The sequence below is a fragment of the Ammospiza caudacuta genome, chromosome 2, assembly GCF_027887145.1.
Source record: "Ammospiza caudacuta isolate bAmmCau1 chromosome 2, bAmmCau1.pri, whole genome shotgun sequence".
NCBI lineage: Eukaryota > Metazoa > Chordata > Aves > Passeriformes > Passerellidae > Ammospiza > Ammospiza caudacuta.
The window spans coordinates 82475408-82500712 of NC_080594.1; the positions used below are offsets into that span (position 1 = coordinate 82475408).

The window sequence follows — 25305 nt, forward strand, 5'->3', positions numbered from 1 at the left end:
GCTGTTGAGAGAGTGTCCAAACTGAGCTTTGAGCATGGGGCTCTGCCAAAGATCCCAGATATTTCTGTGTGTGGGAGGACACAGAAGGAGCCCCAGTGGCAGAGGTTTGTGGAGCAGGAAGCACCTGGATAAGTCTGCCACTCAGCAGTGGCACTGTCTGGTAAGATGAGAAGCCCACCCAGCTGAGTTGTGTCACATTTACCCCCATAAACTGCAAACTGCACAGGGACAATCCTCAGCCACTACACAGCCACAGATACACTCAGATTTCTGTAAGTGAAAACTTTTCCATGCATTTCATAGGCACTTTCTACAGCCCAGGGATGAGATGTCTTCCAGTGCTTCAAAAGAAGATGATTTTGGTAAAAGACATTTTTAGTTGACAGTAGGCGCAGTGAGCCTTCCTTTGGAGCAGACAGGAGCAAGGCAGTAATTCATTACTGTGAGCATTACGTAGCATTTTGGTAGTACAGGAGCACTTCTGCTCAGGGGTTTGGGGAAGCTCTCCTCAGCAGGCAGTGCCACAGAGCCCGTTTGCTGGAGAGGCACCAGGCTCTGGGCTGCAGGGAAGGAGCTGAGGAAGCTTTAGAGCCTGGCACAGGTGAGCAGGGCGTGGCTGTCACTGGGGACCTTGGCCATGGCACGTCAGATCTGCAGCACTGCCTTGTGCCAGAGGCTTTGCAGGTGTTTCCTCCAGTGCCCAGACACATGAAAGCTGTGTCCCACAGGCCAGACACCTCTGCAACAGCATTTTAAAAAACCTTCTATTCCTGCTGGTGTAGAGGCTCTCCACATCCACAGTGGTGTGGCCCCAGGCTTTTTTCCACAGGAATTTAAAGATACTGGGCCTTAGAGTCCTTAGGGGAAAGATTCCCTCTTTCTATGCATTTTAGAGCATCAAGGAGACCTGAGCTTAGCAGAAACTGTCAGATAAAAAGCATTGCTTTTGTGTGTCTCTCAGATATGTATAGAGGAAAGTACTATTCTTGGCAAGGAGAGCTTTCTTTGAAAAAAATAGATGCTAAAATAATTATTATTTGGAGCCTGAAGGGCTTGACTTTGCAAACTCAGAGTAATTTTAAAGCAAATCTACTCTAAAGTTTGTTTTAACTGAGTTCTTTCATCACTTATCTCAGCAAAAGAACAGTGGCCAGGGCTTTCCTGTCTGGTGGCTCATATTGCATTTATGTTTACATGTCATGCAGTGCCCCTCATCAGTAGGAAACAGTAAAATAAAAAAAAAGAAATGGAAATCTGCTTCTATGCTGCCTTGTTTCGTCTGTTGTTACTAACAGAGATTCACAGAAGAACAGTAGCAATTAAAAACTGCTGGAGCCACATTGTGTCAATTTTTATTATTTGTGACACTAGGAATGAAATGCTAATAACAGGTCAACGTAGCAAAGGTTTACTACTCCTGCCAGAGAAGCCACAGCCATATTTTCACTGAGATCACACAGTTTGCTGCTTCAGGGAGGTGTCATGCCCAAGAGGATGCAATCAATGGCAGGTTGCCTCAGGTGAGCACACTAAAGTCATAGGGCATGTCAGGTATGAAGGTATTTGGGAAAGATAAGCAAGGATCCATTTGTGTGGGTGGTAGCTTGGCCAGAGGTGTTTTATGGAGCGGACAAGAAACGTTTGAGACCCTTATAGCACAAATAAATGCAAGGAGAAACTTGTTACTGCACCTCTGTTTGGCAAATGATGAACCATTGGTAGCCCAAATCACTCAAGCACCTTCATGGCAGCTGGCTTACAAACCTGCAAAGCAAGGTGAAGAAAGGGACAAAAAAACACACTTCCAGTCCCCGAGTAGACCTTGTCGAATGTCCCTGGGCGCTGTGCAGTCTTTTTAGGCCTTTTGTTTCACTCGTAGATCAGACAGATTTCTGCTAGCTAGACCTATTCTTTATTCTGTCTCATCTCAGTAAAAAGGGAAAAAGCTTTTCTACAATGTGCCACACGACACGAGGACTATTGTTGTACCCTGGTAGTACAACAAACTGTACCAGAAAAGGCTTGTCTTCTACTTTATGTGGCATTTCAATATATATTAATTATAATTCTATGAAATACTACTATAATATCATGGAAGTTGAAAGCAAATATTGCCAGTAGGATGGTTCTTATCAAAACTGTTGCATCTCCTGTGTATTGCTTACTACTTCAGAAGACCAAAAAAGGCACAAATACTACTGAAGCATTTTTTCCCACTCAAGTATTTAAAGTTTTTCTTGTCATTGCTGCTACAGACGTAACAATAAAACCAGAAGATTAGCTTCACTGAGCCAATCTAAAGATCCAATACCCTGTCTTTGGCAGAGAGCAATGACAGATGCTTGGAGAAGGAATGTAAGAAATAGCACATTTATAGTGATCTTTCCCCTGGTATGCACTAGCTGTTCCCAGCAACAACCATTTAAGAGTTTGCTGTGCCAGCCGTGGCATCCAGACCATCACGTTTAATGAGGAACTCCTCTCACTGGGCTGTCACCAGGTTGTTGTAATTAGGTCCTGAGTAATTCGGCACCAGCTGGAGCTGGGCAGAGTCCAGATGCCTCCTGAAAAGGGCTCCAAGGTGCAGTCCCTGGGGCAGAGCTCCTGCAGAAGGTGGAGCTGCCACTCATCCACTCCTGGGGCAGTGGGGCCTGTGTGCGCTGGAACCCAGCCTGCAACACACCCTGGGCACAGGAGCTCTGCTACACAATGCTGCTCCTTGGGGTGAGATAGCAGCTGAAGAAAAAAAGAAAAAAAGGAAGAAATGTGAAACACAAGCCTTTCCAAGAGCCTTCCTGGAAACTTATACTGCTGGTAAGGTGCAATTTTGTATGTTTTGGGAAAAGAGGTAAAACTTGTGTAGGCTTTCCTGTGAATTACTGATACAGCTTTCCAGGAACAGAACAGCCCTCTTTGTGAAGGTGTTAAGTGACTGAATGAAGGTGATGGCCTTAAACTGAAAGAGAGTAGGTTTAAATTAGATATCTGGAAGGAATTCAGTGATGTGGCACTGGAGCAGGTTACCCAGAGCAGTTGTGGATGCCCCATCCCTGGATGGTTCATTGTTGGATGGCCTTTGAGCAACCTGGCCTAATGAAAGGTGTTCCTGCCCATGTCCCTTCCAAACCAAACCACTCCATGATTCTATAAGTCTATGGTTCTTGTTTCACCCTGCTGTGAAAAACAAGGGAGGAAACATGTATGACACATGTTTGAGACAGCAGAAAGCACCTTCAATTAGAGAATTGCTGCTTTTACTTTCTACATCTTTCACCCATTGCTCTGTAACAGAAAAGCTTCAAGAGAGACCAACCTCATCTTTTCCACTATCTCAAAGTATCCCAGACTCATTTTCAGTGGTTCTTGTGTATCACTCCTTCTCACCTGACTAATCTTGACTAATTCTCCATGCTGACAAGCTTGTGCAGCTTCAGCCAGATTCCTTTGTTTGAGGCACTTCTATTGAACAGATTCACACCTGAAATAAAGCGGGGTGTCACAGTTCTGGTTCTTGGTTCCAGTAATGCCCTTAGCTTTCAAGCAGCCTGAAATACCTGATACACCATCATCTACAAGAGGAAATGTTTTCCCTTTGTGCTCTAAGGAATTAATTCTCCCTCTGACAATTAATTTTGCAGTGCACTATGCACTCACTTGCAGGTGTTAGTGAAGATAATCTTTGTGCCAATTATAGGGCTGACTTGGCACAGAGATGATACAGTTTTGCAGGTTGCTTTTCTCCTGCCTGGAGAACATATGTTTCCCTCTTATTTCCACACCTCAGCTTTGGGGACAGCACAGTGATAAACAGTGGCACGGCTTGTCTTCCTGAGCGGTTCCCTATGATTTTAAACAGAAGTTACCAGAGACACATCTGAGGCAATGGCTGTGCCTGATTAGCAAGCCTTGCACTGCTGATGTGTGAACTCACCCCTACTACCACGTGTGACTCTGGTCCCAGTATGGTCCCATGTCCTCCGCAAATGACCCCAAAGCCCAGGGGCTACCACAATGACCCTTGAGTTGGGTTCCCCTTTCACAGCTGCACCCCTGCTACTGTGACATTGCTGGTGCCTCAAGGACCAGCCCCACGCCAGCTAAATACCAGTGAGTAATGACAGAGCAACAGCAGGCTCCCGCAAGGCCCTGCCTATTCACTTCAAAAGATGGAGAGAAAGCTAAAATCTGCAGGAAAGCTCTGTAAAGATCTCCTGAAAAATTATTTTATGCATCCTACCTTTGCTGCTGTCCATTGCACAGCTTTAGGATTTGCAGCCATTGCAGGGCTTTCTTAAGTAGACACACTCAGGAATAAAACCATCCAAACCCTCCTCATCTTCTTCTTTGTGGGCTGAGGAAAGTGATGCTCGGGAACAGGTTGTCCAGCAACACTGTGGACACATCATCCCTGGATGTGTTAAAGACCAGGTGTGATGGGGCTTTGAGCAACCTCATCTAGTGGAAGGTGTCCCTGCCATGTCTGGTGGCATTGAACTAGATGATCTTCAATGTTCCTTTCAACCCAAACCATTCTGCGATTCTATGACCTTTCTCTCCTTCATCTTTCGTCTGTGCCTTTGCTTCCTCAATCTTCTTACCACTGCACAACTCAAACTTTGCTGCAGCCTTCTTGCATTTATCAACAGAATGATCACAGAAATTTCCAGCAATTGCTCCACATGGGCTGACCCTCAGCTCTTCCTTCCCAACTAAATGTTGGAAATGGAAAGAAACAATAGAAGTATTTTACACTGATTTGGGCTCCAGAGTACATTTCCTGCTGGTAGGTATTCCACTACATGCAGGAAAGAAAAAGCTCTCTCTCTCTCTCTCTTCCCCAGCACGTAAAAGCTGAGCAATGCAGGCAGTGTTTAACTGTGATGCCAAATGTGAAAGACAATCACAAGAGCAAACCTGCCCTCACTGGAAGGTAGCAGTGCCTTGTGTGCTCACAGGTTGTGGGCTGCTTCCTGGGCACCACCTTGCAGGGCACTTGCAGCAATTTCCAGATGCAGATGTACACTGGAGTTTTCAAATTAAATTCATGCACGGTTCGACCTGACCAATCCCTTGTTGAGAGTTTATCTGGGAAATGTTTTGATATTGCAGGAAGTCTTGTGGTTCATGTTAGCTGAACCCTTGAGGAGGAAGCCCAGAATGTAATTAGAAGTGAAAATGTGAATGTGTAACTGAATGTGGGTGAACCACAACTGGACAAGTCACTGCACACAGCTGGGAGCTGCACATGTGGGCATCTGAAGAGGAAATGAAGCACATTAGTCCAAAGTCCATTGCATCTGTCCATTAGGAGGAACACCATGGGCTGACTGCAGGTGCAGGGAAACTTCATGCTGTTTTAGTGGACATTGTGCACCATTCTGTGCTTTTCTTCCCCCTCTCTTCCTCTTAATGTAAAAATTGTTACAGAAAAATTACCCCAAGCACTCGCTCTTTTCTTGATGAAGCACAGAAAGCAAGCTGTACTTTCAAATATTTCTCAAAATGATTAACTGTCCATCAACAAATATAATCTGTTATAGTATTTCTCATCTAACCATAGTTGTAAGTGAACATATGTGAATACTTGCAGCCAGGCAAAGAAAATCCAGAAACAAAAGCAGGCATCACTCTTCAAATTATTGAGCAGAATTTCTGTGTCCAGAAAGTGAAACATGTATTTATCTTGTGGCATAAGGCTTTTGGCATCCATTTCTTCAGCTTTAGTATCTGGATTTTGAAAATGGCCTCACTCCTGAATTTCCCTGAGAACTGATATGCAAATTTCAACTGCATTCCATCTGACATGCAAATATCATAGTCACTGGAGATACAGAAAATGGAATGCTGTTGCTAACTCAATCTTCTATTACAACTTCTGTGCAAATCATATACAAGTGGGAATTCAAATGTCATTGGTTTCCAAAAAAAGTCATGCCTCCACAAACAAAATCAAGCAGTTTTTTTAGAAGTACTATAAGGTTAATGGAAGGTCCCTTGCTGTATAATGACGGTAGAAATATCATGTCACTGCAGCATCTAAACATTCTACAAACCAAAATAATTAAACCAATATTAAACCACTACCACAATGAGGATCAAGCTACTTTACCTTGTGTGAATGTGTGCAGAGACCAGTGTAAAGTAACACCAGCCCTCTAGTGTTAAAAAAGAGTTTACATTTGTCATAGTTCTGTGATACCTTGGTAGAAGGCTCAGCTATTAGAAGTTGTTGAAATGGTCCCTTTTTGGCAACTCTGACTGTCCATCTCCAGGGGAATATAATGTTTGATTATAACTGGGGATGACTGATAGTATATTAAAATACTGTAGTTGAATTAGCTCAGAAAACAGGTCTTAAAGATTGTACAAAAACCTTCTCCTGATGAAAAGCATTGATTTAGTTGAAAATAGAAAGGGTTTGGCCAAAGCAATCGGAGCCTAAGTTGACTGTTGGTGTATAGACATGTGCTTTGTTCAGCTCAGTCACCTGGGATAAGGCAAGGAATGTGTCTCAGCAGCCATAGTGTGAAACTGGGGGTGGCCTGCATGTGCTGTGCCGTGGCAGGAAGGCTTGTGGAAATATTGGGGGTTAAAAAGCTGCTCACACCCCATCCAAGGACTGCATGAGGTGGAGGGAGTCATAGCCAACATAGACTCATCTGAAATGACTCCTCATGGGTGGTTCTTGGTGTAAATTGTCCCAAAATGCCCAACAATATCTTGTGGAAATCGGTTGGAGTGTGACATGGCAGAGCCAGGGCTGCCCTGGCACTGGGTTCCATGGATGCTCAGGCAGCAGGGAGGCAGTTGCTCCTGAGACAGCTTCCCGTTATCATCTCAGCTGCTACCAGAGACCATAAGAAGGGCCTCCTCTACTCAAAGGACTTAGCACCACATAATTAAAGATGCAAGTATTTAGAGGGCTGACGTGCAAACCTGTGGGAACACTCTTACCATTACAATAAAAGCAAGGTTATTTGGGTTTAAACACTGATCAATATAAAAAAATCTTTAAACTGAAATAAGCATTTCCACAGGTATTTAAAGTGATTTAGAGAAATCAATTTGCAATAACAGGTTAAATTTAAGCTAGTGCAACTTCCTCACGTAGATAATCCCTTACAGATCCACACTGAATTGATGAATGCATATGAAGCTGAAATACATCTGTAGGCCAGCATCAGATAAATATCCTTTCTGTTGCTGATGTAATTAAGATGGAGGTTTTAATACCTGGATTTTTAAATCTGGGGCATTTGACAGAGCTCAGAAGAAGCAACTGGGGGGAAGAGTAAACTGGTCAAGTTCAGAGCATTGTACTTTCTGGTGGAAGAGCTGGAGCCGAACAACTGCATTTGACATCTTCTCAATCGCAGCAACCAAACTGGTTACAGGATCACACCCTCAGGATTGTCTGCAGCATAGGAGGGGATAAATTATAGACCTAGTATCACTGATGCGAAAGTGTTGGCAAGAAAGCTTAGGCAAGCCTTTCTGTGTCTGTTGGCTGGTCTTGGCTGCCCAAGCACCATGGGGACAGAGGTGACCCTGCCCTTGCAGAGCAGCCTGAGGGGACCTGCGTCTTCTCATCCACTGATGACATTTTTAGAGCTTTAACTCCTCCCCACTGTGGGTACAGTGAAAAAGCAGAGTTTTGTCATGGAGGACAGAGGCCCAGCTGCATCTACCAGCTTTGATAAGGAACCGGTTGTCTCCTACAGCTGGGTGGCCAGGGCCAGCAGTGCCTACAAGCACTTTAAAACTCACCACCAAGTGTCTGGTCACACTGGAGGACTTGGAAGGCAGTTGAGAAGGAATTGGGATGAGTGATTTGACTTGGAAGGATCTTAAAACATGATCTAGTTCAAGCCCCTTATTATAGGCAGAGACACTTTCCACTAGACCAAGTTGCTGAAAGCCTGATCCAACCTGGCCTTGAAGATGCCCAGAGATGGAGAATCCACAACTTCTTGGGGCAACCTGTTCCAGTTCCTCAGCACCCTCAAAGTCAATAACTTCTTGCTAATATCCAATTTAAATCTACCCACTTTCAGTTTAAGGCCATTTAACCCTTGTCTTGTCACTACAGGCCTTGATAAAATGTCTCTCTGCCTTACTTACCATTCTCCTTTAGGTACTGGAAGATGCTATAAAGTCTCCCCTGAGCCTTCTCTTTCTCAGGCTGAACAGCCCCAGCTGTCTTCATAGGAGAAGTGCTCCAGCCCTCTGATCATCTTTGTGGCCTTCTCTGGATCTGCTCTAAGAGATCCATGTTTGTGTCAGGAATATCTAAGAGATCTTGTTTGCATCAGGAACCTCAGAGCTGGACACAGCACACCAGGTGGGATCTCAACAGAGCAGAGTGGAGAGGGAGAATCCCCTCCCTCTGCCTGCTGGTCACACTGCATTTGGTGCAGCCCAAGATATGTTTTGCTGTCTGGGATGGAAGCTCACATTACTGGGTCATGACCAGTTTTTCAGCCAGATGAACCTTTTCCTGGGCGACTTAAAAAAAGAAATTGGGTGACTTTTTATGCATGATAAAAATGTATGGGGAACATTAGTTTTTCATAACAAAAGTATTAATTTTTAGTCAAATAGAGGAAATAGGTTTCAATGAGATTTAAAAACTAAAAGTAGATACAAAAATTGAAAATTCTTCATTTCAAAGCAGGTGCATTTGAAAAACAGAGACATTAAGAAAAACAGGAAAACTTTGTTTTCTTTGATTGGTCAGAACAACCAAGAAGCTTATCTTTACATAGAAGCAGAGATTTATTTATTTTTAAATAACTGCTAAAATAAAAAAAGGGACCCCCCCCCCCCCGCCCCCACCTAAAACCCAATGAGCAGGTAACTACTTTGTCTTTTCTTTTTTCCTTTTTTCTTTCCCTTTTTCCTTTTTTTTTTTTTTTTTTTTTATTTTTCTTTTTTCTTTCTTTTTTTTTCTCTTTTATTTCTCCCTCTTTTTAAATGTGCAGTGATCTGATTCCCCAGGCAGTATGTATTTAGAAAATCTGAGAGGAGAAATGACTTGATCTGTAGAACGTGTAGTTCTATAGAATAGGTGCTGAGAGCAAAAAGAAATACTTACTACTCTTATAAACTGGCATTGTATACATTACAGTGAAATCATAACTGTTGAATTCCTCATTTCTTGGGAGGACATGCTGAGAATGGAGAATATGCATAGACACTGTTCACCCTACATGAAATTGGACAGCAAAACATAAAACCAGAAAACGAGGCATAAGAGAGGATGTAGCACCCAGCTTCTCTGCCAACGAACTCACCAACCAACTCTCTTCCACCTTTGGGGGAAGATGTACTTACCAACAGCAATCCCACCGGAGTGACTTCCAACATGTGGAGGACCCAGTCAGAATCTGACTGCCCGTCTGTAAGACACACTGATATCTGCTGGTATAAATCAGTTGGTTTCCAACCTCAGCAAAATAAAGTAACTCCCACTGAGACACTGGAGGCTTGTGCCACTTTTGGTTGATGCCCGAATTCAGAAAGAAGAAAAGGCTGATGCCAACAGCTCCTCAGGTTGATGGATAATGTTTGGGGGTTTCTTCTCCCTTCTCTACAAGTACTAAAGTCATTTCTTGTGTTTCCAGTAGGACACCTATGTATGAAACACACTTTTGTAGGTGCTCAGGTAATTCACCCAAATTCCCAAGGGCAGATATGCAAGTCAGGTAAAAGTATGAAACCAGTAAGGGTACTGGAATAAGCATCTGAGACAGGAACCTGTGGAAGGGGGATAAAGTGCCACTGCCCATACACTTAGCTCACTGATGGGTTAATAACTTCATGCTTAGAGGGTCTTCATTGAGAACAATGGGCAACAGCTGCTAATGGGGTCTGACACCAGCGCCCTTGGGATGAAGAGGAAGGTTAATTGAATTCTAGTGAGGCTGCCTTTGTGTTTCAGAGCAATTGAACAAACCAGGGCAGCCAACTTCCCAGCACCAGCCTATGCATTGTGGCAAGCTCATCTATGGTGTGACTAAATTGCTTTCAATAGCAGGAATGAATTCAGCCTCTGAAAGCCAGATTCAGGGAGACTGAGATAATCCTATTGGAAATTTTGATTGACAACTCAGGCCAGTGTTTGTTTTCAGATGTGGAAGTATTGCAGAAGGAATGGGCACTTTGGATGGGAAGTTGCTTGCTGGTCCTCCAAATGCACTCTTACAACAGTGCAAACTCTTCTACTTCAGTTATTCATGGGACTCTAATCTGCATGGGCATGTTGTGAATAAAAGAAGAGAACAAAATAGATTATTCTCACAAATTTATTCACTTGCTCTTGGCATTTAATCTTCTTTGGCTTCTCAGAAGCTGTGATACTGGTCTCTGAATGCAGACAATTCTGAATGTAATGTTATTTTGAAGATGTTTAAGCCTGATTGCTCCACATTAGTTAAAACAAAGATGGTATTTTCAGGTTGTAAATGCATACTTTATGTTTTCAGTTCTTAATTCAGTTGGATGTCTTCCAAAAGCAGATGGTTTCAGGTTATTAGTTCCTTCATTAAAAAAGTGATTGTCTGAAATCTGACCTGACTTTGGAATGATATTGACATACATCTTTGCTGCGTGTTCTCAGACTTCCCACAAGCAGGTTTTTATTTGAGCACTGACAATATGCACTACTCTTTTTGTCCTACAAAGCCATGAACACTTTTATAACTTGCTTCCTATGAAACAGATCTTTCTTATTGGATGAAAAGAAGTCTAAACAACATCCTTTTTCATTTGTATAGGGTGACTCTGCAGGTAGTAATATTCCCTGAGCAATTTTTTGTTTACCTTTGCTTAGGATCTATTCCTAAGGCTTTTCTCTAAGGCTGTCTGGACTCTCTGACTTCCTGACACACTGTTTCCTTTTTGTGTCTCTCCATTGTTGGTGCAATCTCTTTGAACTCCAGTCATTCTTCAGCTCTCTTCTCTGCTTTTCACCTTCATGTACAAATGTGCATTGGTTTCTCTGCTGCAGAGTATGACCCTCTTTAGTTATGTTGGCATTGCTGTGCAAGGGAGGTTTTTACCTTTAACTGATTGCTTGTGTGACTGTGTATATATTATTTTAATACCTTCATAACTTCATTCCACTTCCTCTGTTTGCAAAAGTAAAATGGTGCATGCACCCTCACACACACATACACACACATATCCAGGCTCTGAAGCAAAGAAAAAGTGGGTTAAATAAAAATACATAATGAACAGTCCTATTTAGTGCTATCTTTTGACTGAGACCCCTTGTGGTAGTACTGATGAGGTCAGTTGGTGGAGTGAAAAAACCAAAGCCCCTCAATTGCAAGAGTTTGAAAGCACCTCTACATAATCCTGTACAAACCACAGAGATTGTTACTATGCAGCATTATCATGGATGAGCCACATACAGCCAATGCAGTTACAATGAAAACCAGAGGGAGGAATATTGCTTAAAGCAACTCACTTTTATTGACAGTGTACTGTAAGGCAAGGAAAAAATGTTTGCCAGATTTTTTAAAAAGAAGGCTTGCAGCAAGAATGATCTGCAGTTCAATGTATTATTGAACTGTCAGAGATACTCTCTTTTATAAATCCAATATTTGTCTTCCTGTTATATATACAAAAACTCAACTTAAACAAGCACAAAACAGAACAAAGTAATGGATTTGCATATGAAGTTTTGTTGATGGTTCATGATCTATTAAACAAGAGAATGCACATATTCTTTTACCACAGAGTTACAGTTGACTAGATTTAAACTTAAATATACCTCAAAACACATAAACCCCCCACAAAATACAGATAAGTTCAATACCATTATTCTAGAAAAAAAATCTAAACAATGTTCAACCATACAATGGGAAAAAACACTGACAGATGCCAAGAAAGCTGTATTTCATAGTCAAAACTAATTTTGCATTTTTGGTGAAGGCATCTGTGTGTTTTCACTGTTATATTCTGACCATTTTAGATTAATATCTTGGCCAGAAAAAATTTCAAAATACTGGCTTTTGTCTGTTTTTGAAAGGATATATTTTTGAAGTGGTGATGTAGATAAACTGTGAGCCTCTTACAAGATCTCACATCAGGCCATGTTAGAGCAAACTATCATTTCCATAGGAAACAATGGTGACAGAAAGGTCCCAGCTCTGCTAAAAACCTAGTCAGGGGCCAAGCAACAAAATCTGCAACTTCTTAGTTCTTCCCTGAGGGAAGGGCACAATTTTACCCCACATTTTTTGACAGCCTTAGATTTGGGAACTAGCGAACGTGGTTGTGTTTTGCGGCTCTCCTTCTCTGCGTCCATATCTGTACAGCATTGGCCTTTCACTGGAAAAGCTTTTATGAAAGGAGAGCTGCTTTTCACTGGCAATAATGTAGCGCTACTGGTGCCTGTGAAACAACTGAAGGCCAACATGCCAAACATGATGTGCTGGGATGAAAGGGACAAAGGTACTCAGCCACAGCACAGTGCCATGCCTCACCTTTGCAGGCCTGCAGCATGAGCAGTAACATGGGTAAGTAAAATTCTACCTATGCAGTCAAAACTGAATGTATTTTTAAAGACATACAATATTACTTTGTAATTAGAATCGCCAACATGCTAATTTTTATCACAGACAAGAAGAAATCCTTAGGAGTACACAAGAAAAATGGGACCCAATTAAAAGAAGAATAATGACACCACACATATATGTAGCCAGTGTATGCTGAAAATGAAGCATAAACACATGTTTTACATGTGAAAATCTTCTGCTGGATGCCTAAATGCACAGTTTTTAATGTATTTTTTTCCTTCCCCCCACCCCATTTTCTCTATGAAAATCAAGCTCTTTGAATAATTAACCAAACCTCAAAGATATTTACATTTTAAAAGCCAATTCTTCACCTTCTATTTTTAAAATAAGTAATCCTGTATCTTGCATATTTTAAAAAAAGGTCCAGTGAAAGCTTAGAATTGTAATTCAGTATCTGTACTTAGTAAAAATACTTCCCTTGAACATGAAGTCAGTGCTGACCTCTTCAGGTCATTTGTGAATAATAAAATTTTTCTAAAGAAATGTTACTAAGTAAGGAAAACAAAGCGAGAAGAAATACATTACCCCTGTATTGTAAAGTGTTGCCACTTTAAAGTATGGTAAAGGTTGAAGGAAAGCGCAGAGGTGTGTATATTAAATTTTCACTATGATTTTACAGAACACATGACACCTTTCAATGCTCTGTCTGCTAAAGGCATTATAGTCTTTCTGGCTTTGTTAGTACTGCCATAGTATACAAGTTTCTTAGAGTACAGTTAGTACCTACAGAAGTCAATTCTAACACAGAAGTGTGGGCTACACTTCATATGGCAGGAGGATAAGCGTAAGAGAAAATTTATGACATTGATTTTAAAGAATTCATACATCACAGCATCTTTAATTCAGCATAGAAAATTAGATTGTGACTGAAATTACTTAAATGCTTCTCAGATATCAAGAAGGTCCTCTCCACTCTCATCACTCTCCACAGTTAATTGTCTTGTCCACCATTTCTTGACTTCTGATCCACAGGAAGCAGCATCAGACATAGGATTAATTTTGCATGCAACAGATTTCATAGTTGAACGTCCACCAAAACGGAGGTTGACTGAAGACACTGAATGGCTTATTGGCTTGGGGGCTAGGAAATTAAACAGAAAGTTCAGAAAGTTCTGTATTAGAGATCTGCTTCTTGAACATTTTTGCTTAGAATTCAGGTATAGATATCTAGCTAGACTAGGGAACCTTTAAACTGATTTAGTTCAGAGAGGGTAGGACTTTGTTCTAATTTGTTTGTTTGTTTGTTTTCCCAGCTCCAGATGTTCACACTGCTCCCACTAATCTGCTGGCAGAGCAGTTTAACTGAGCAGTGCCTCATTTCCTTCTGCTGGGATAACTGATGCAAAAGATCTCTTCTTATCCAGCTAATTGCAACCTAAATGATTTAGGCAGAACTTACATGAGCTAAGCTGCTGGCAAAACAGTGAAAGTAGTAAATGTGAAGAAGGGGGGGTGGGGAGGTGCTTTTAGGATTGGCAGCTACATCTAGAAAGTGATACTTTACAATGGCCTAGGGGTTGAAACAGGTACAGGTTGCTGGTATGGCACATGTCTAGGTATATAAGCCCCACAACTGATCTTAATTATGCTATTCATGATCTTAAATACCTGTCTTTGCTGGACTGGAGGCTGACTACTTATAATATTGGGCTTGGAAATGACCCTCTTTTTTAGGACTATCCACTGAGAAATGTTCAAAACTGACACAGACCAGATCAGTGCTAAGAAAGGAAATCCTTAGCTATTCATTTTTTTAAGATTTCTCACTTGTAAAACCTGTGCAGTTGACTACAGGAGTATGACTCCTCCTTAGCATGTTTCCTCTCACTCTTTCTCTCTTTTCCAACAAAATGTTGATCTTTGCTGCTCATTGATATTTAAATGAAGTCATGGATTGAAAGCTTTCTATTAAACTATCCTGTTTCTTGGACAAGTACACTGGCAACAAAAATAGGGTCAATGGTAGTCCACAGAACAGCATTACTGTCCCTCCTGCTTCCACTTAGATATGATCAGGGTCTGAACAGTGGCAGCCTTTGAGGGCAGCACTCTGATTCAGAATAGGACTGACCGATGTAAAAGGTCCTGAGCCAATGTATGAAAAAGTAAAAAATGTAACCACTTCACAGGGCAATGCTTGAACCCATCCTCCAAACTTTCTGAATTGTGAAGAAAGGAAGAAACTGCTTTATTCCAACAGGCACGAGGACAGGAAGGCCCTGATGTGGGTGCAAGCAGCGGCCAGGAGGGAGAATTGTGAATCATGAAGCCTTTCTTGGCCTTGTTATTGCACAACAGCAATTTTGCATGTGGGGACTTTACTGATAAACCTTTTTCACTTACCTGATGGCAAGCGCCACTGTCCAAATTTCCGCTGAGGTTTCCCAGCATCTCCAGCATCTTGTCTATAGCCACCTCTGTCAGAAAGTGTCGGGCTGAGGAGCTGCTGCTGGCTACTTGTCTGGACAGAGAAAAAGGAATCTCAGTTATAGCTCCCCTAGGTAACCCTAGAAGGGATACCCTTCTATTCTGTTTCAAGCTTTATCAATGAATACAAACAAAACATATTGTCATTGGTTAGGGCAGCATGCTTTCTGCTCTTTAATACCTCAGAAAACTATTACTAACACACAAAAGCAGAAAGGTCATGTGGGCTCCCAAAGGCATTTGTCCTGTTGAAGGGTATGAAATTATTCTCAGCCTACTACAACCATTGTGGAAAGCCCTTATGTTGTACCTTCTATATTTCCTATTCTGCTCAGAGGTCCCAGCATGCCCAGTGTTCTCCCTCTCAGTGTAAACACTACTTCAGAATGCCTGAACTGGAAAGCTTCACATCTCTAAGCCTGCACACAGCTCATGCAAGAGCTGAAAGCTGGGGCTGACAGAGTTGTACAGCTGAGATTGCCCTTTATGATAGCTAGACAGCTAAATATGTTGGGGAATTTCTGCCTTAGAACATCTTGCCTTAGAGCATCTGATGGCAAAGACTGAAACAAAACAAAGTATTATTTTTTAATTTTTTTTTCAGTTAAAAGGATGTTTAAAAAAGAACAAATAAGAAATATGGAAGTTTTCTGAATTTATTATGAGTGGTTGATAGTTTTCTGGATAACATACCTCTGGCTGTGCACTGTTATCTTGATTAAGAGCATTCATATCTTCACTTGGCTGTGTTGTCTCAATGCTGGGAGGATTCAGAAACCGGCTCAGCTCCTGCTGTTGGCTCTCTCGCAGGCTGTGGATAATGCTGCACGACTGCTGCTGTTTCTGTCAAGGTACAGTATGTGATGAAGAAAATGTTCTCATTGCTCTGTCACAACAAAGTGTTTGATTTTTTAAAAAAACAGTATTCCAAATACTTAACTGAACAGTGAGCACCAGCTGCAAGTTCCAGGTGCATCAATAAAGATCCATGTATTAGATGTTGCTATTTAAATAAAGTGAATTCTAGCATATTTCTAACCTTTAGGGAATAGAGGATGAAATTTATGAACTACATTAAGTGGAAGGCACATTGCTCAATCCTTGATTTAAACCTTTAAACACATACAAAGAGTTTAAACGCATACAAAGTTTTGAATTTATCATTTAAAATTTCTTGCAAAGAAAAAGAAATGAGGAAATTGATAGAGATTCACAGAGAATTACATAGATTCATAGGGAACTACATGAATGTAATGAAAAAATTCTGATTTCTTTCATAGGCTTTGGAGAGATCCGTCAATAAAACTGAATAAAAAAGTAGTGAAAACCTTGGGACTAAGTATAGATTTACAGTACAAATAGAAAAACAAACCTACTACCATTACAATTTTACAATCTAATTTTCTTTTAAATTAAAATAAACAGCACTTAGGAAAGTTTCACTTTCCTGGGTAATTTTCACATGATCCCTCTAGGGAGACTTAGAGAATAACAAGAGAATTTTAAAATATATCTTAACTTCCATAATTACATTCAGTTTATAAAAGGTTCATAGAATGTGAAATGATCTGAACCATATTATTAGAGTGAAATGAATAGCATATTTACTTTATCATAGTGTAGTTTGATATCATAATGAAATGAACAACAGAGTTGAACAAACCCAGAACTGAGAGCTGAGATTAAATTTACTGCCATTATTATCACAGAGATGAAATCAAAATGAAACTATGTATCATTGAACCCTGATGTTTCAGCTGGAATGTACATCATATTCAAAATATCCAGCTAAGTATTTGTATAAATTTACAAACAGAAGACAGACGCCATGATGACAAATCACTATGGAAAATCTTCTATCACAAGAAGTAATTTTTTATAAAAATAAAAAATATATATGTCAAAACCTGGAGTCAGACTCATACTTGCTGAAAAATCAGTCATCAATGCAACCATGTTGTGACTTGGTCCATACACCTGCTTTCCATGTAGACACTGCTCATGTGCACACACAGTAACTGTAATGGCTCACTCAAATGATTTATCTTAATACAGGCTCCATCTGGATAGTCATCTACAGGTTTCTCATCTGCCAGCAGAGGCAAGGAAATTATAGAATTACATTATGTGAGGAAGGATTAGGCCTATAAAATTCCATCTAATTGTTTTTTTTTCTTAATTCCTTTGACTTTGGTCTGTGCATATGCATCTTCCTGTATTGAAAAGACAGATAAAGTCTGGAAAGGAATATAGTTTTTGCCTTCAAAAGAGGCTTATTTTTGTAGCACTGTAGAGCCACAACAAACAGCTCTGTTTTTGTAGAGCTGTAACAAACTTTTTTTTGCTCAGTTAGCAACTGCTACATACTTCAAATAAGTATTATCATGACTCCAAATTAAATGAAGCATAGGGACACAGATTCCAGCATTGTTGAGCAGTTCAATTGATGCAACCATTTAGATACTGCTTTAGCTTGACTTACTGCTCTGATTCGCTTTAAGCACTTTTTCAGCCACATTCGTATGGTCTGTTTGGCCACCTCCTCTTCTATGGTATATTCCAGTTGCTCCCTGGCAAGCAGCTCTTCCAGTTGAAGACTTTTTCTGATATCAACGGACCTGTATGAAAGCATGCTGGAAGAAAAACAATTAATTTATATTTAAATTCTGGTGTCTTTGCATTTTTTAGAGAATCAAATCTCATACTTAAGACCTTGGTGCAAAAATACATAATTCAGGTGTGCACAGTAAATTCACATTTGAAGCTAAAAAAAAATTGCTGAGATGATTCTAGAAGAGGCTTACTGTGCTCAAAACAAAGACCTTATTGCTAACATCCACCTCTCCAGTAGGTGAACTGCTGAACTGTAAGCAATTAGGGCATTTGTGATGGTTTGGGTTTTTTCCCTCCCTAAGTGTTTACGCTTGGATAATGTTCCCATATCTATTTTATTTCTAGTCAGGCTCACTGTCATGTTGCTTCACTTGAAGGTACATTTCACTAGTTGGGATACAAGAGGAGTATGTCACTGTAGTTTGTGACAAACCTCCTGCAATGAAAATGTTAAAATTACTTAGAGCTGATTCCCTAGGACCTGTGTTTTCCATCACTAATATTTTTGTAGGGAAAAAAAAGGAAATCTAATTTTTGTAAAACATTTAAAATTACAGTGCCTCTCACTACCAGTCTTGCCTTCTCCCGAGCCTAAGTGCTACCTGATAGCCTGGAAAGAAACACAGGCTGTTATACCTGTTCTAAAAATGTGGAGAAAATCTCAGTGTACCTGAGCACGTCGTGAAAAGTGACATCGCCGCCGTTGTGGAGCCGCTCCATTTCATAGCACATGTGCTTGAACAGCAGCTTGTCCTTGTCGAGATCCACCTCCAGCCTGCCTCGCAGAAGCCTCAGCAGGAATTTCACTCGGAAAGTAGGGATTACACCCTGTGTTAAATTACACAATTGATGGTAAATTATTGCTGTGATCTCACAACCAACTCAGACATTCAACTTGATCACTGAGAGAAAAACTATTTCTCCTAGCATATTTAAGTCACTGTGAACTCATTGCCGAAGAATGTGCACACTCAGCCAGTTCTTCAGCAAATTCACAGAAGTCTTTGTGATTATTTGACTCATATACAATGAGAATCTATGCCGTTCATTTTGCCAGAATTTTTCAAAATTGCTTGGGGATTTAGTTTCCCCATTTGCATTCATCTGTAATTAGAATCATATTCCCAAAGAGCTGCCTCTGTAAAATGGAAGTTAGACCATAGTTTAAACACTCATAGGCATGTCTATAATTTGTTGTAAACCTGTGCCCTTCTCTGTGCATCTCTAAATGAGCAAGAGAATGTTGAGAGTTTACTGGCTTTTTAAAGATTATCTGCTCTAAGAGGCAGCACATCCTGCACTTTTGGTGACAACTTCTATCTGTTGCTACAAAATTAAAACTGGGTGTACTTCCCTCTAAAACTGTGGTATTCACAATCTTCAAATATCTTTTGTTCTGTTAAATGAGCCTCATCAGAACGATTTTTGCTGTAAGGTTCTCCACATCAAAGAGATTCTGTCAGTGCTGGGTACCATGGATTCAGAACTTTCTTACCCTCATGAGTACAGGCTGCAGCTTCCCTCTCCAGCACAGCCATGAGCCAACTACAGACAACCAACTACTTTCACAATAATGTTGTTCACACTCAAGTATCAATGATGTCATGAATCATTCAGATTATGATTTAATTTGTGTGGGCATCTGAGCAGCTCAGTCTCCCAGATGTTATTCTCATTTCAGAATCAGAGAATGGTTGAGGTTGGAAGGAAACTCTGGACCTCACCTTGTCTCACCTCTCTGCTTAATCAGGGTCTCCTAAAGTCAGGATCAGGTCCAGATGGCTTTGAATATCTCCAAGGATGGAGACTCCACAAACACCCTAGGAAAACCTAGGCCACTACTCAGTCGCCATCACAGTGACAAACAGTTCCCTGATGTTGAGAGGCAGCTCTTGTGTTTCAGGCTCTTGTGCCCGTTGCCTCGAGCCCTGTCACTGGGCATCCCTGAGCTGAGCCTGGCTCTGTCCTCTTTGCACCCTCCCTGCAGGTGTTTATACACATTGATGGGATTACCCTAAACCTTCTCCAGGCTGAACAGTGCCAATTTTCTCAGCCTTTCCTCTCAGGAGACTGCTCCAGTCTCTTCATCATCTTTGTGTCCCTTTGTTGGACTCTCTCCACTATGTCTATGTCTCTGTGTACAGGAGAGCCCAGAACCAAACCAGGATTCCAGCTGTGGCCTCACCAGTGCTGAGCAGAGCAAAAGGACCCTCTCTGCCTTGGTCTGCCAGCAATACTTTGTCTAATGCTGCCCAGGATACCATTGGGAAATGATGGCTCATGTTCAGCTTGGTGTCCACTGGGGCCCCCAGGTCTTTTACTGCCAAGCTGCTTTCCAGCTGCGTGGCCTAAGCAGGTACTGTGCCTTGGTTTATTCTTCTCCAGGTGCAAGACATGGCAGTTTTCCTAACTGAACTTCATGAGGCTTCTGAGCCCACTTCTCCAGCCTGTGAGGGTCCCTCTGGATGGCAGCACGACTCTGTGGCATATCAGCCACTCTGCCCAGCTTGATGTCATCAGAAAATGTGCTGTGGGTGCTCTCTGCCACTCTGTCTGTGTCATAAATGAGGATATTGAACAGGACTGGAGCCAATATTGACCCCTGGGGCATACAAGGAGTTCCTGGTATCCAACTAGAACCTGTCCTGCCCACCCTCACCCTCTGAGCCTGCCTATGCAGACAGTTTTCAGTCCACTTCATCTCACCCAGCCCATACTTGATTAGCCGCCCCATAAGAATTTTGCAGTGCTGAAATCTCAGCAAAGATCTTCTGAAAATCAGGCACAAAAAATGGATATGAATCTGTAGACTTCCAAGGGAACAACTCTCAGGGAGCTGGGAGGAAAGATGCTATTATATTGATCCTATAAATAGGTATGTTTGTTTGTAAAACTGCTATTATAAGCACTTCACAGAATACAAGTTAATATCCGAAGGGCCACGAACAACATTAGATCATGCTCACATCTCAAATTTGAACAGTAACTGCTCAAGAGAATTTTGTCACACATTTCCTCCCTCATTTTCCTTTTCAAGAAAAACTGGAAGTTACTGTATCTCTTCCTATTATCAAGAGATTATTATTTCTTACCTCTCTTTTGTCATCAACCATGTTCCATATAATTTGAAAATGCCTTAGGTCATTATAACTTAAAAGCTGATCTTCTTCAGTTGAGTAAAACAATGAGAAATTCTCCACAATGATAGCTGAAAACCACAAGAATATACACCTTAAAGAAATCCTGTAGTTACATTGTAACATCTAGTTCTGTTGTGCAAACTCCATATTAACAAATGCCTGTATGCTAAAAGATTTCAAAGATTTTGAAAGCATAATATACTGTCTTGCCACACCAATATTCACGATGCTTTTTAAAAACTGTATCTTAAATGCTGGTGAGATGCCTAATCTAACATCTAAGATCAATTAAGTGAATTCCAATGATGTTTGAACAAAGGTTAACTGAAGAAATAAGAGCTGAGAAAACAGTGTTCTGTAGGGCAACTCTACTCTACAAATAGAAAATATCTCTTTGTTCCAAAAGATTTCCTTCCCAAACTTCCTGAGATTTAGCCAAAGAAGTATCAAAATCATTATGTGCATGCAAGGTAACGCTGAAGGTACAAGGTAGCCTCATACTGAACAGCACAACAGCCTCACATCTAACATACTACATGCCAAGATGTACCTTGTTGGTATTAATGTCTATTTTCACTTACCAACAAGCAAATTTAGCATAATGTATGCAATGATGACATAGAAAGAACAGAAATACATAAGAGCACCAGCATAATTTCCACAGTCTGTTTTCCAGTAGGTGCTGTTATCTGGTGTACAAAATGGAGGCTGAACCTTCAAAACAAAAGAAAACAAAGTAAAAAAAATTATAATAATCAATCTAATATTTAAGACTATTATTTTTTAAGGCTTCCCAATTAGGGAATAATACTGTGAGCATTACTGTGGGCAGGTTGTTTCTCTTCCATTAGTAGACAGAAACCAGGAAAGAGAGAGAGTTATGACAAAAAAGGCTGGGGCATAGATCTTACCACCATATAAAGGGCACATTGTGCATTATGCCATTATACAGGAACAAACTGGTTCTTTGAAGCACAGTGATTTTCAAAATGTTTCTTCCCAGCTCATTAATTTTAAAAAGGAGAGGCATATGATCTTCCTTGCAATGGAAAGCACAGACAAACATTTACTTGGGCAAAATATAATGATTCAAGGAGGAATTCTGAGGTCATCCAGACTATCATTCACATGGAATAAGCCAATGTGCAGGAATCAAAGACAAGGTAAATCAGAAAAGACACCTTGCCCCAGTCAAAGCAGAGATAATAGTGAAAAAGTGACTTACTGCATTTCTGATTTTGAAACCATCTGTTTATTTTTGGGTTTAAATCATCTAATGGCCCAGCTCTATGAAATATTACTCTGTGAGTATGAGACTGGAACTGCAATTTGTGCATCATATTCTGAAGTTTAGTGAAAATTATTTTCTTGAAGAGATAAAGGCAAGCCCAGCATTCCTTGTACAAAGTTATGATACTGAAAACAGTTTGAGATAGAGTGGTATCTTTCATTTCTTGTCTACTTATCTCTGGCAGTATTGTAATTACCATGCAGTCATGCATAATTTTGTTCCAGTCTTCTCCAGTAACTATCCTGAAGAGTACAGTAATAGCCTTGCCAGCTGATGAAAAATTTGCATGTCTGTTTTAAAAAGAGAGAGAGAGAAAGATTGAGAGTGAGAGATCATTTCACTTCCCAGAATTAAAATGTTGGCAAGAAAAAAAAAATTCCATTTTCTACTGTTCTTCTCTTTTAAACTAAAAATAATTACAGTATTATTTGAATGAGCCCATTGAATTATTTATTTAATGACATAAGATACAATAACTGAACTCTAGCTTAGAAGAGGTCTGAGTATTTTAGCTCATTTTATCAGAGAACTAAAGAAAACTCAAGGCCAGGTCCCATTTCCTGTCTCCATTTTCTTCTGTAAGAAGATGGATGATGACTGGGAAATCTCCAGCTAATGGCCATTCAAAGAACTGCCTCCCTTCTGTATCACTATGGGTTCTGTATCAGCTATATGGATCCTGTTCCTGGGTGATGCCAGCAGGATGCAGTAGGCACACTGTGTTTCAGCCTCTTGTGGGCTAGTACAGTACTGCTTGCATCATACTTCAGCTGGCATAACGAAGAGCAGCTCTGTCTGCTCTGGGTTGGAGCAGGTGTCATTTGTCCAATGCACAAAGACTGGAAAGATGGCTCAGTGTCTCCTATCAGAAATTCTGTTTAGAGCTCTTCAGCCAGATCTGCAGTTCTGTTTTTTTTACCACAGATAAACTTCTCTAGCAGATGTGATTTCCTCAGGCTGTTTAAAGAACATCCCTGTGAGGTGGGAATTCCATACTGTACCTGTTAATGTTCTCTCCGTATTTCACTGTACCAAATAACACCACTCCAGCAAAAGCATAACAAAGAAGCAGTAAGAACATGCCCACTATGATGAAGAAACTCTTGTACATGCTGACAACCACAGTCAGGAGAAGCATTTTCAGTGTTACCTGGAAAGACAGAGAAAAAGCAATCCATGACAGCATTCAGGAAAGCAAAGACAAAACATAAACGTGAGTTCTTGCACTTGCCATTTTGACAACAAATCCTTTCTTTAGACACATTCATTAGTGGATGAGCTCAGTAAAATGGTACATTATGAATGTGATTTGAACTGTGTTTGCTTTTACTTGTTACAGACATCAGCATATCTTCCTCATTTACAAGGTCAAGATGTTGCTCCTGGGAAAGTAATACAGGATAACACAGTGCAGGATATTACAGTGATGGTACAGCATAAGCTTAACTATAATATCCCAGGATCAGTATTCTCCTGAAGTATCAGCATTGTCACTGCATGAACAGTGGTGCAGTAAGCTACTCTGGGCTTATCTAAAAGTGATCCTAAATGTTAGACAGAAATCACAGATGCTGCTGCCTACCTAAAGGAATACTTTCACATACAGAGAAAAAGATTTTCTTAAGATCAGTACAGCTTCTTTAAGCCAGTAATTTCTCACAGGAGTTTGTGAAAGACCAGGAAAACCTTCCAGAAGCCTTCCAGTACCTAAGTGGGGGTGACAAGAGAGCTGGAGAGGGACTTTTTCCAAGAGCATATAGTGACTGAACAAGAGTAAGAGGTTTTAAACTGAAAGAGGTGAGGTTTAGATTTGGAATTGGGAAGAAATTCATCGTGAGGGTGGTGAGGCACTGGAACAAGTTGCCCAAACGAGCTCTGGACACTCCATTCCTGGAAGTGTTCAAGGACAGGTTGAATGGGGTTTTGAGTAACTGGGTCAAGTATCAGGTGCCTTTGCCCATGGCAGAGGTGTTGGAATGAGATGATCTTCAGGGTCCCTTCCAAACCAAACCACTCTGTGAGTCTATGATTCCGCAAAGTTGGCCAAAGAACACAAAATGAGAGCATAATTTTGAAAATTTCATAGGCTGTGTGCCTTGATAATAGATATTACTTTTCCATGTATGTATATTTTACATTTTACTCTTGATGAATTTATTGCCCTAGATTGTCCTAACACTTTTAAAAACTTTGGATATGATAAAAAATTCCCTTTAATGGTACTGAGGGTGTTACTTTTCTTTATAATCATGCCAAATTCCTGCTGACCTTTAGTCACCACATTGCATTAGGATGGGTAAATTAGTGAAACTGATACAGCTGGTAACATGAAAGTACAAATGACTAGGTTAAAATCTTGAAAAAAACTTTAGAATCAATCAGAAAGCTTTGAAGGCAATCACTTGGTCTGGCTGCATAGGAGAAGCAAGGATTTTTCATTTGACGTCGAAGGCTCAACAAGTTCTGTGTAGTTTAATTTAAAGAAAACTTTTTATCTTTAATGAACAAACCCTTTGACTTACTGTTCTTAACCCTGGCAACCTAGTACAGCAGTTTTTTCATCACATTTACTTTAATATGTCAGACTTCATAGAAAATATTTGGATAGTCTAAGAAGTTCTACAGCAAGGGAATGCAGTGTCACCACTTGTTAAATAAATGTGTTTGTTCTCTGCTTATGCTTATTCTGCCAGTCTACTCTCAATTATACCAGAAGAAATCCAAACACAAAAGAAATGTAAACTTGAGAAGTGACTTTCTTTGTCACCATCCCAGTGTTTTCAGAAGAACATCTTGGCCCAAAATTGTTTTTAAATGGAATATAAATCCTTTATTGTGACAAGACATACATTGTAGAGACAAAAGACACAGACCTGTATGCTGGAAAAAGAAACTTTTTAAAGACAGCACTATCATAATAAGATGATGCATTCAACCACCAATACAATAGTCTCACAGTGAAAATAAAAAAACAGCATGCCCATCACACCTCAGCTGAAACGGAAAGGGCTGAAAGTAGCACAGTGAATGTTCAGAATTGTAGAGAGCATTTTTAAAAGCTGTGGTATTGCAGCTGCACTTTGTTTTCTGAAAAATTCAGCTTTTCCAATAACCATAGAACTATTACACAATCTACTTAAAATCCTGACATTTTAAATATAGCATGTAAAGTTGCAAACTGCTGTTTGGGTGTTTGAATTTTTTTTTTTTTTTGCCTAGAAAACAGAGCCTTACAGAATTTGCATGAGAG

General features: G+C 40.5%; 1 protein-coding gene across 2 annotated transcripts in view; it reads right to left on the minus strand.

Moving 5' to 3' along the window:
* Positions 1–11489: 11489 nt before the first annotated feature.
* NALCN (sodium leak channel, non-selective) overlaps positions 11490–25305 on the minus strand; it is a 222683-nt gene continuing 208867 nt past the window's right edge. For both annotated transcript variants that reach the window (XM_058824922.1, XM_058824921.1), the window contains 9 exons: positions 23057–23205; positions 22252–22345; positions 21346–21478; positions 20717–20832; positions 18295–18452; positions 17494–17644; positions 15705–15854; positions 14928–15045; positions 11490–13665 (listed from right to left, as the gene is read on the minus strand). In XM_058824922.1, coding sequence (XP_058680905.1) covers positions 13472–13665; positions 14928–15045; positions 15705–15854; positions 17494–17644; positions 18295–18452; positions 20717–20832; positions 21346–21478; positions 22252–22345; positions 23057–23205 — 1263 coding nt within the window. In that variant the 3' untranslated portion in view covers positions 11490–13471. The remainder of the gene's footprint in view (positions 13666–14927; positions 15046–15704; positions 15855–17493; positions 17645–18294; positions 18453–20716; positions 20833–21345; positions 21479–22251; positions 22346–23056; positions 23206–25305) is intronic.